Source organism: Oncorhynchus gorbuscha, linkage group LG25, assembly GCF_021184085.1.
Source record: "Oncorhynchus gorbuscha isolate QuinsamMale2020 ecotype Even-year linkage group LG25, OgorEven_v1.0, whole genome shotgun sequence".
NCBI lineage: Eukaryota > Metazoa > Chordata > Actinopteri > Salmoniformes > Salmonidae > Oncorhynchus > Oncorhynchus gorbuscha.
The window spans coordinates 40,109,474-40,121,539 of NC_060197.1; the positions used below are offsets into that span (position 1 = coordinate 40,109,474).

The 12,066-nt window shown below is 45.7% G+C and overlaps 2 protein-coding genes across 15 annotated transcripts in view; both read left to right on the plus strand.

Moving 5' to 3' along the window:
• LOC124014474 (tripartite motif-containing protein 14-like) overlaps nt 1–12,066 on the plus strand; it is a 435,501-nt gene that overhangs the window by 72,034 nt on the left and 351,401 nt on the right. The gene's annotated exons all lie outside the window — the stretch shown is intronic.
• The window catches only part of LOC124014470 (actin-binding LIM protein 2-like), a 121,833-nt gene that overhangs the window by 68,988 nt on the left and 40,779 nt on the right, over nt 1–12,066 (plus strand). For all 14 annotated transcript variants that reach the window (XM_046329521.1, XM_046329519.1, XM_046329526.1 and 11 more), the window contains exons 3-5: nt 8,774–8,957; nt 9,194–9,306; nt 9,504–9,630. In XM_046329521.1, coding sequence (XP_046185477.1) covers nt 8,774–8,957; nt 9,194–9,306; nt 9,504–9,630 — 424 coding nt within the window. The remainder of the gene's footprint in view (nt 1–8,773; nt 8,958–9,193; nt 9,307–9,503; nt 9,631–12,066) is intronic.

Below are 12,066 nucleotides of genomic sequence, written 5' to 3' on the forward strand. Positions count from 1 at the left end.
CTGTATTGCCCCGGCCACATCTACAGTCCTCATGCCTCCTTGCAGCATGACTAAGGCACGTTCACACAGATGAGCAGGGACCCTGGGCATTTTTCTTTTGGTGTTTTTCAGTCAGTAGAAAGGCCTCTTTAGTGTCCTACGTTTTCATAACTGTGACCTTAATTGCCTAGCGTCTATAAACTGTTAGTGTCTTAACGACCGTTCCACAGGTGCATTTTCATTAATTGTTTATGGTTCATTGAACAAGCATGGGAAACAGTGTTCAAACCCTTTACAATGAAGATCTGTGATGTTATTTGGATTTTTACGGATTATCTTTGAAATAACGGGGTCTTGAAAAATGGCCGTTTCTTTTTTTTGCTGAGATTAGCTGCGTTCTTGTGTATTGTATTTTATTCCTATTCTCGTTGGGAAGGACTCGTAAGGCTACACCAGTTGTATTCGGTGCGTGTGGCAAATATTACCTCCCTGTGAATGACCTTGATGCAACAGAGAATCATCGTCAATCAATCAGCCCATAGACATGATACAATAGAGAGAGAGAGAGGGTTCTTAGGTCCTCTCTCAGCAGGAAATGGAACAATTAGCTGAAGAAAAGCATCTGTTCAATGCCTTATTATATTCTTATTATTCTTATAATTATTGTATTATTATTGTCTGTGTAGTGTGTATAAATCCCGTATGGTCTTGAGTCTATGTTACTATATTTGTCATTCCAGCAGTGGGTAGCTACTTCCTACAGACAATCCTTTCTATACAGTACAGGCAACCTAATCTACTGAAACATGATATTTCTTGGTTTCTTCCCTCAACCATTACGCACCCTCGTGTACTTACCACCCCTTTCCCCCACACTCATGAGTTCAAAGGGTCAGAGGCTTTTGCAATTTCCACCAATATGCTCCACTCCATAAGTCAATGCCCCTTGCAGAGTAATTATACTAAGCATTCCGTAACACACGTGTTTGAGTGTGACATGTTTTTGACATGGTTTTGGACACACCCACTGTCGTCCCGGGTAGGGTATGGTAGCGTACACTCTTAGAAAAAAGGGTTCCAAAAGGGTTCTTTGGCTGTCCCCATAGGAGAACCCTTTTTGATTCTAGGTAGAACTCTTGTGGGTTCCATGTAGAACCTTCTATTGAAAGGGTTCTACATGGAACTCAAAAGGGTTCCACCTAGAACCAAAAAGGGTTCTTCAATGGGTTCTCCTATGGGGACAGCCGAAGAACCCTTTTAAGTTCTAGATGGAAAAGGTGCTAAGAGTGTAGGGTACGGTGTGGTGTTAACTTCAAAAATAAAGTCTCATTTTTGGTAGACGGGAATCATTGAATGTATATTTGGTAGACAGGAGTCATTGAATGTATATTTGGGAGACAGGAGTCATTGAATGTATATTTGGGAGACAGGAGTCATTGAATGTATTTTGGTAGACGGGAATCATTGAATGTATATTTGGGAGACAGGAGTCATTGAATGTATATTTGGGAGACAGGAGTCATTGAATGTATATTTGGGAGACAGGAGTCATTGAATGTATATTTGGGAGACAGGAGTCATTGAATGTATATTTGGGAGACAGGAGTCATTGAATGTATATTTGGGAGACAGGAGTCATTGAATGTATATTTGGGAGACAGGAGTCATTGAAAGTATTTTTGGGAGACAGGAGTCATTGAAAGTATTTTTGGGGGAGACAGGAGTCATTGAAAGTATTATTTTTGGGCTTGAATAGTACTTCAGTTCTTTTGTGTGTTTCATCAACGTTGATTGAAAAAGGTATCCTATGCTTGAGAGCAGGCGGTCGTTCGTTTGTCGTCTCTTTCCCCAGTGAGTTGTGCTCTTTGACAGTCTTATGGTACGTACAGGGATAACAGACCCCAACAACACTTCATTTGATTAGATCTGATCCCGTAAGTGCAGCGGCAGGCAACAGAGCGAGTGGTGAATTCTTTTCAGGTTGCTTTGGCACATCCAAAATGAACTGGGTATGAAGGGATTACGTGAAGGAGAGATGAGGGGAACAGAGCTTGACAATGTATAATAGTGGGAGAGTTGAGTTACGTAGTGCACTCTACTCATCTCGCCCAGAAAAGAACTAGAGCCGAGTTCCCCAACGGGTCACCGGTTGGACATAAAACATGGTAAAAACACCAGCGAATCCGCTCCAAGTGATTTTAATTTGGGAAGTCTTGTTTCAATGTATTCCCATGGATAGTAGAGAGATCGATACAGTATATATGATCGTATACAAACGGAAGCAAGGTTTGACATTTTTATGTTTTAGTCATATATTATATCTGTTTGGGCTTCTTGCAGTCAATTAGAAAATGATTTGTAATTATGTTCCAGCCCCCTGACCATCCATCCGCTCATGAAAGAAATCGGCCCGCGGCTGAATCTAGTTGATGATCCCTGAACTATAGCATTTAGAACCGTCCTAGAACCGTCCTTTCTCTCCTCTCTTCATTATCTCTTCTCTCCTCTCTTAATCAGCTCTTCTCTCCATGAACTCTCCTCTCTTCATCAGCTCTTCTCTCTCCTCTTCATGAACTCTTCTCTCTTCATCAGCTCTTCTCTCTTCTTAGAGACAGACAGTAGGCCTATTTGGGGAGTCATTATAACCATCCTGCTTGATTTCTGAAGGTGATAAATGTCTCATATTTATCATCACACACCTATGCCAGCTTGCCATGCTTAGGACTGGTGTTGAAGTATTTTTGATTGGTGATGACGATCAACATCAGCATCTTCAACTTCAGATCTTCATCCAATATCCCTCTCTGAATCATCCTCCAGCCAACAGCCTGTCCTTTCTACTAGGTCACAGGTCACATATTTCACAGCAGGCTGTTTGATGAGTCGACATTGGTGACAGTGTGTCCCAAACTAGAGACGTTCTCTGGTACAGGGAGTAGCAGCAGAGGGGATAGGTTTCAATCATACCAGAACGCAGATCAGAGCCCTTCAGTCAGAGAGTCCAGGGTCCTGAATTACATACCAGAATCTACATCTGATCCCTTCCCACAGAGTGACCCAGTACCCCCTCCTTCACCCTAAACCTTCCCATAGAGTGACCCAGTACCCCCTCCTTCACCCTAAACCTTCCCACAGAGTGACCCAGTACCCCCTCCTTCACCCTGAACCTTCCCACAGAATGACCCAGTACCCCCTCCTTCACCCTAAACCTTCCCATAGTGACCCAGTACCCCCTCCTTCACCCTAAACCTTCCCATAGTGACCCAGCACCCCCTCCCTCACCCTAAATCTTCCCATAGTGACCCAGTACCCCCTCCTTCACCCTAAACCTTCCTACAGAGTGACCCAGTACACCCTCCTTCACCCTTAATCTTCCCATAGTGACCCAGTACCCCCTCCTTCACACTAAACTTCCCATAGTGACGCAGTACCTTCTCCTTCACCCTAAACCTTCCCATAGTGACCCAGTACCCCCTCCTTCACCCTAAACCTTCCCATAGTGACCCAGTACCCCCTCCTTCACCCTAAACCTTCCCATAGTGACCCAGTACCCCCTCCTTCACACTAAACCTTCTCATAGTGACCCAGGACCCCCTCTTTCACCCTTGTATTGATGTTGTAAAGTGGTTGTATTGAGGTTGTATTGACGTTGTAAAGAGGTTGTAGAGCGGTTGTATTGACGTTGTAAAGAGGTTGTATTGATGTTGTAAAGAGGTTGTATTGATGTTGTAAAGAGGTTGCATTGAGGATTAATGTGAGGGGGAGTGTGGGAACGGTAGTAGGTTATGCAACAGGGAAACTGCAGACTAGGATAGTGTTCATTTGGAACAATGACAACACTTTTACTGTAGTTTTGGACAAATTATAAACAGTAATACATCACCCGTGCTTCTGAAAATGGCCGACAATCCGAGGAACATTGGTTAGTGTTGCTGTGCCAAGAAGGTGTCACAGAGATCCTATTCAATTAAATGAGTTTTAGTATGTCATTCTATGGAAGGTGTGGCCTGGCTGTCCTGGGTTCAAGTGACATGGCTGCCATTTTTGTCAGATCACAGTCTGTGTTCTTGCTCTCTGCCAGGAGGGTGTTACTCTAGTTTCCACACTGATGTTATTGAGGTAGAAAACCCTCAGGCATTGTTGTTTATGTGTTACCTCATCTACATTCCGTCTTTGTACTGTGTGTGTGTGTGTGTGTGTGTGTGTGTGTGTGTGTGTGTGTGTGTGTGTGTGTGTGCGTGTGTGTGTGTGTGTGTGTGTGTGTGTGTGTGTGTGTGTGTGTGTGTGTGTGTGTGTGTGTGTGTGTGTGTGTGTGTGTGTGTGTGTGTGCGCGTGTACTATGCGTGTTGTGTGATATCCCATCTCCACAAGGTGTTAAAAGGTCAGGGAGGAGGATTCCTGAAACATCACATCTCTCTCTGTTTCTCTCCTTCCCTTTCTTTTTCTGAGAAGAGAAGGCAGGAAACCCAAGCCGTCAGTGCCTGTGAAAGAGAGGAACTCACTTTGTTTCTTTAAATGAGTGGAAAGAGAGGTTTCCAGCGGGCGGGTCCAGGGAGTGATGTCATGGGGACGTGTGTATTGTGTTGTTACCATAGTTAATGTATTATTTCCAGAGAGAGAGAGAGAAAAAAGAAAAACAAGTGGGGTGGCCAGTCCTCTTCTGGCTGTGCCGGGTGGAGATTATAACAGAACATGACCAAGATGTTCATAAATGACCAGCATGGTCGAATAATAATAAGGCAGAACAGTTGAAACTGGAGCAGCAGCACGGCCAGTCACTCTGTGTAGTGTGGGTGATGCTGTCAGTCACTCTGTGTAGTGTGTGTGATGCTGTCGGTCACTCTGTGTAGTGTGTGTGATGCTTTCAGTCACTCTGTGGTGTGTGATGCTGTCAGTCACTCTGTGTAGTGTGTGTGATGCTGTAGGTCACTCTGTGTAGTGTGTGTGATGCTGTCAGTCACTCTGTGTGGTGTGTGTGATGCTGTCAGTCACTCTGTGTAGTGTGTGTGATGCTGTAGGTCACTCTGTGTAGTGTGTGTGATGCTGTCAGTCACTCTGTGTGGTGTGTGTGATGCTGTCGGTCACTCTGTGTAGTGTGTGTGATGCTGTCGGTCACTCTGTGTAGTGTGTGTGATGCTGTCAGTCACTCTGTGTAGTGTGTGTGATGCTGTCGGTCACTCTGTGTAGTGTGTGTGATGCTGTCAGTCACTCTGTGTGGTGTGTGTGATGCTGTCAGTCACTCTGTGTAGTGTGTGTGATGCTGTCAGTCACTCTGTGGTGTGTGTGATGCTGTCAGTCACTCTGTGTAGTGTGTGTGATGCTGTAGGTCACTCTGTGTAGTGTGTGTGATGCTGTCAGTCACTCTGTGTGGTGTGTGTGATGCTGTCGGTCACTCTGTGTAGTGTGTGTGATGCTGTCGGTCACTCTGTGTAGTGTGTGTGATGCTGTCTCACTCTGTGTAGTGTGTGTGATGCTGTCAGTCACTCTGTCTGTCAGTCACTCTGTGTGGTGTGTGTGTCAGTCACTCTGCTGTGTGTGAGGCTGTCAGTCACTCTGTGTGGTGTGTGTGAGGCTGTCAGTCACTCTGTGTGGTGTGTTGTGAGGCTGTCAGTCACTCTGTGTGGTGTGTGAGGCTGTCAGTCACTCTGTGTGGTGTGTGTGAGGCTGTCAGTCACTCTGTGTAGTGTGTGTGATGCTGTCGGTCACTCTGTGTAGTGTGTGTGATGCTGTCAGTCACTCTGTGTAGTGTGTGTGATGCTGTCGGTCACTCTGTGTAGTGTGTGTGATGCTGTCAGTCACTCTGTGTGGTGTGTGTGATGCTGTCAGTCACTCTGTGTGTGTGTGTAGTCACTCTGTGTAGTGTGTGTGATGCTGTCAGTCACTCTGTGTGGTGTGTGTGATGCTGTCAGTCTGTCGGTCACTCTGTGTAGTGTGTGTGATGCTGTCGGTCACTCTGTGTAGTGTGTGTGATGCTGTCAGTCACTCTGTGTGGTGTGTGTGATGCTGTCAGTCACTCTGTGTGGTGTGTGTGATGCTGTCAGTCACTCTGTGTGGTGTGTGTGAGGCTGTCAGTCACTCTGTGTGGTGTGTGTGATGCTGTCAGTCACTCTGTGTGGTGTGTGTGATGCTGTCAGTCACTCTGTGTGGTGTGTGTGATGCAGTCACTCTGTGTGGTGTGTGTGATGCTGTCAGTCACTCTGTGTGGTGTGTGTGATGCTGTCAGTCACTCTGTGTGGTGTGTGTGAGGCTGTCAGTCACTCTGTGTGGTGTGTGTGATGCTGTCAGTCACTCTGTGTGGTGTGTGTGAGGCTGTCAGTCACTCTGTGTGGTGTGTGTGAGGCTGTCAGTCACTCTGTGTGGTGTGTGTGAGGCTGTCAGTCACTCTGTGTGGTGTGTGTGATGCTGTCAGTCACTCTGTGTGGTGTGTGTGAGGCTGTCAGTCACTCTGTGTGGTGTGTGTGAGGCTGTCAGTCACTCTGTGTGGTGTGTGTGAGGCTGTCAGTCACTCTGTGTGGTGTGTGTGAGGCTGTCAGTCACTCTGTGTGGTGTGTGTGAGGCTGTCAGTCACTCTGTGTGGTGTGTGCGATGGCTGACATGATGTCATGCCGTGCTCATGGAGGTCAAATGTGTTGAATTTCCACACACACATAAACACATGCTGAGAGATGCAGACACCCCACACACTCTCTCTGCGTCTCAGTGATATGTTGCTGGCAGCCACAGTGGTTAATGAAAACAAGACGTGTAGAAAAGGCTCTTGGTATCACAGTTGTTCCTCTCACTTGTTCCAGACTGTGAGATAGTGATGGTGTTATCAACCGTGTCCATTCCTCTTCTTTGGACCTCTCTTTATGGATTCCAGCTATCCATCTGTAGCATCCTCTCAGGCATTTCAGATAGTTATCCATCTGTACCATCCTCTCAGGCATTTCAGATAGAGTTATCCATCTGTAGCACCCTCTCAGGCGTTTCAGATAGTTATCCATCTGTACCATCCTCTCAGGCGTTTCAGATAGTTATCCATCTGTACCACCCTCTCAGGCATTTCAGATAGAGTTATCCATCTGTACCACCCTCTCAGGCATTTCAGATAGAGTTATCCATCTGTACCATCCTCTCAGGCGTTTCAGATAGAGTTATCCATCTGTAACATCCTCTCAGGCATTTCAGATAGAGTTATCCATCTGTACCACCCTCTCAGGCATTTCAGATAGAGTTATCCATCTGTACCATCCTCTCAGGCATTTCAGATAGAGTTATCCATCTGTACCATCCTCTCAGGCATTTCAGATAGAGTTATCCATCTGTACCATCCTCTCAGGCATTTCAGATAGCCTCTCATTTCAGATAGAGTTATCCATCTGTACCATCCTCTCAGGCCATTTCAGATAGAGTTATCCATCTGTACCATCCTCTCAGGCATTTCAGATAGAGTCCATCTGATCCTCCATTTCTAGTTATCCATCTGTACTCTCAGGCATTTCAGATAGAGTTATCCATCTGTACCATCCTCTCAGGCATTTCAGATAGTTATCCATCTGTACCATCCTCTCAGGCATTTCAGATAGTTATCCATCTGTACCACCCTCTCAGGCATTTCAGATAGTTATCCATCTGTACCATCCTCTCAGGCATTTCAGATAGTTATCCATCTGTATCATCTCAGGCATTTCAGATAGTTATCCATCTGTACCATCCTCTCAGGCATTTCAGATAGTTATCCATCTGTACCATCCTCTCAGGCGTTTCAGATAGAGTTATCCATCTGTACCATCCTCTCAGGCATTTCAGATAGAGTTATCCATCTGTACCATCCTCTCAGGCGTTTCAGATAGAGTTATCCATCTTTACCATCCTCTCAGGCATTTCAGATAGAGTTATCCATCTGTACCATCCTCTCAGGCGTTTCAGATAGAGTTATCCATCTGTAGCATCCTTTCAGGCGTTTCAGATAGAGTTATCCATCTGTACCATCCTCTCAGGCATTTCAGATAGAGTTATCCATCTGTAGCATCCTCTCAGGCGTTTCAGATAGTTATCCATCTGTACCACCCTCTCAGGCGTTTCAGATAGAGTTATCCATCTGTAGCACCCTCTCAGGCGTTTCAGATAGTTATCCATCTGTACCATCCTCTCAGGCGTTTCAGATAGTTATCCATCTGTAGCACCCTCTCAGGCATTTCAGATAGTTATCCATCTGTACCATCCTCTCAGGCGTTTCAGATAGTTATCCATCTGTACCATCCTCTCAGGCGTTTCAGATAGAATTATCCATCTGTAGCACCCTCTCAGGCGTTTCAGATAGAGTTATCCATCTGTACCATCCTCTCAGGCGTTTCAGATAGTTATCCATCTGTACCATCCTCTCAGGCGTTTCAGATAGAGTTATCCATCTGTACCATCCTCTCAGGCGTTTCAGATAGTTATCCATCTGTACCATCCTCTCAGGCGTTTCAGATAGTTATCCATCTGTACCATCCTCTCAGGCGTTTCCCATCTGTACCATCCTCTCAGGCGTTTCAGATAGTTATCCATCTGTACCATCCTCTCAGGCGTTTCAGATAGTTATCCATCTGTACCATCCTCTCAGGCGTTTCAGATAGTTATCCATCTGTACCATCCTCTCAGGCATTTCAGCTGATTGTGAAGAAGGCACTGCGTACCTAAATGGTGGTTAACCCATTCAATTGTTGGAAGTATTTATAGAATGTGAACTTTCTTTTTTATACAGCCAAACACAGTGCTATCTTTGATTCGATGTCTCATTGTGTTGCTCTCTCTCTCCCCCGTGCAGTGTGTGGCGTTGACCTGGCCCAGGGGGGGTTCTTTGTGCGTCAGGGGGAGTACATCTGCACCCTTGACTACCAGCGGATGTACGGCACGCGCTGCTTCAGCTGTGAGGAGTTCATCGAGGGAGAGGTGGTGTCGGCGCTGGGAAAGACCTACCACCCACGCTGCTTTGTCTGCGTAACCTGCAAGTAAGGGAGAAGGGACACACACACACACACACACACACACACACACACACACACACACACACACACACACACACACACACACACACACACACACACACACACACACACACACACACACACACACACACACACACACACACACACACACACACACACACACACACACATCAGAGTTGAATAATGACTAGTTCATTGTTGTGAACTGACCGTGTCTTGTGTTGCGTGTTGATTGACAGACAGCCGTTCCCTGCCGGTGACCGTGTGACATTTAACGGGAAAGAGTGTGTCTGCCAAAACTGTACACAGCCCCAGTCTGCCAACAGCCCTGCACCCATACAGGCTGTCCACAGTAAGTTACCCTACATACACTCCTGTTCTGTCTCTGTCTCACGTCATCATTCTATACAGTATAATATCAGTTCATCTAATTCTATTGCTTCACATCCTGATAAATCTCTCTATTTCTCTCTCTCTCTCACCCCTCCTCTCTCACCCCTCCTCTCTCACCCTCTCTCACCCTCCTTTCACCCTCCTCTCTCCCTGTAGACTGCTGTGGCTGTGGGAAGGAGTTTAAGAATGAGCAGTCTCTTGTAGCGCTGGATAAACACTGGCACCTGGGCTGCTTCAAGTGTAAGGTGTGCAACAAGGTGCTCAATGCCGAGTACATCAGCAAGTGAGTCTCTCATAGCCTTAACACCACCACACCTCAACACCACCTCAACACCACCTCAACACCACCTCAACACCACCTCAACACCACCACACCTCAACACCTCAACACCTCAACACCTCAACACCACCACACCTCAACACCTCCTCAACACCACCTCAACACCACATCAACACCTCCTCAACACCACCTCAACACCTCGACACCACCACACCTCAACACCTCCTCAACACCTCCTCAACACCACCTCAATACCTCAACACCACAACACCTCAACACCTCAACACCACCACACCTCAACACCTCCTCAACACCACCTCAACACCTCGACACCACCTCAACACCACCTCAACACCTCCTCAACACCACCACGACACCTCAACACCTCCTCAACACCACGACACCTCAACACCACAACATCACAACACCACAAGAGGCCGACGCGTCAGCTTGAATTAAAAAGTGATACTAGCAAGAGTAGTGTTCAGGTTTCTGTTTCCTTTGAAGGAATCACATCACTCACCTATAACCAGGTAACTCATATCACATCATTCACCTGTAACCAGGTAACTCATATCACACCACTCACCTATAACCAGGTAACTCATATCACATCATTCACCTGTAACCAGGTAACTCAGATCATCACTCACAACCAGGTCACACATCACTCACCTCCAGGTAACTCATATCACATCATTCACCTGTAACCAGGTAACTCAGATCACATCACTCACCTGTAACCAGGTAACTCATATCACATCACTCACCTGTAACCAGGTAACTCATATCACATCATTCACCTGTAACCAGGTAACTCAGATCACATCACTCACCTGTAACCAGAACCAGGTAACACATCACTCATCAGGTAACTCATCACATCACTCACCTGTAACCAGGTAACTCATATCACATCATTCACCTGTAACCAGGTAACTCAGATCACATCACTCACCTGTAACCAGGTAACTCATATCACATCATTCACCTGTAACCAGGTAACTCAGATCACATCACTCACCTGTAACCAGGTAACTCAGATCACATCACTCACCTGTAACCAGATAACTCAGATCACATCACTCACCTGTAACCAGGTAACTCATATCACATCATTCACCTGTAACCAGGTAACTCAGATCATCATCAGGTAACTCATATCACACCTGTAACCAGGTAACTCAGATCACATCACTCACCTGTAACCAGGTAACTCATCACTCACCTGTAACCAGATAACTCAGATCACATCACTCACCTGTAACCAGGTAACTCATATGACATCATTCACCTGTAACCAGGTAACTCAGATCATATCAATCACCTGTAACCAGGTAACTCAGATCACATCACTCACCTGTAACCAGATAACTCAGATCACATCACTCACCTGTAACTAGGTAACTCATATTTACATTTACATTTACATTTAAGTCATTTAGCAGACGCTCTTATCCAGAGCGACTTACAAATTGGATCACATCACTCACCTGTAACTAGGTAACTCATATCACATCACTCACCTGTAACCAGGTAACTCAGATCACATCACTCACCTGTAACCAGGTAACTCATATCACATCACTCACCTGTAACTAGGTAACTCATATCACATCACTCACCTGTAACCAGGTAACTCAGATCACATCACTCACATGTAACTAGGTAACTCATATCACACCACTCACCTGTAACCAGGTAACTCAGATCACATCACTCACCTGTAACCAGGTAACTCAGATCACGTCACTCACCTGTAACCAGGTAACTCATATCACATCACTCACCTGTAACCAGGTAACTCATATCACATCACTCACCTGTAACCAGGTAACTCAGATCACGTCACTCACCTGTAACCAGGTAACTCATATCACATCACTCACCTGTAACCAGGTAACTCATATCACATCACTCACCTGTAACCAGGTAACTCATATCACATCACTCACCTGTAACCAGGTAACTCATATCACATCACTCACCTGTAACCAGGTAACTCAGATCACATCACTCACCTGTAACCAGGTAACTCATATCACATCACTCACCTGTAACCAGGTAACTCATATCACATCACTCACCTGTAACCAGGTAACTCATATCACATCACTCACCTGTAACCAGGTAACTCAGATCACATCACTCACCTATAACCAGGTAACTCAGATCACATCACTCACCTGTAACCAGGTAATTCATATCACATCACTCACCTGTAACCAGATAACTCAGATCACATCACTCACCTGTAACCAGGTAACTCATATCACATCACTCACCTGTAACCAGGTAACTCATATCACATCACTCACCTGTAACCAGATAACTCAGATCACATCACTCACCTGTAACCAGGTAACTCATATCACATCACTCACCTGTAACCAGGTAACTCATATCACATCACTCACCTGTAACCAGGTAACTCATATC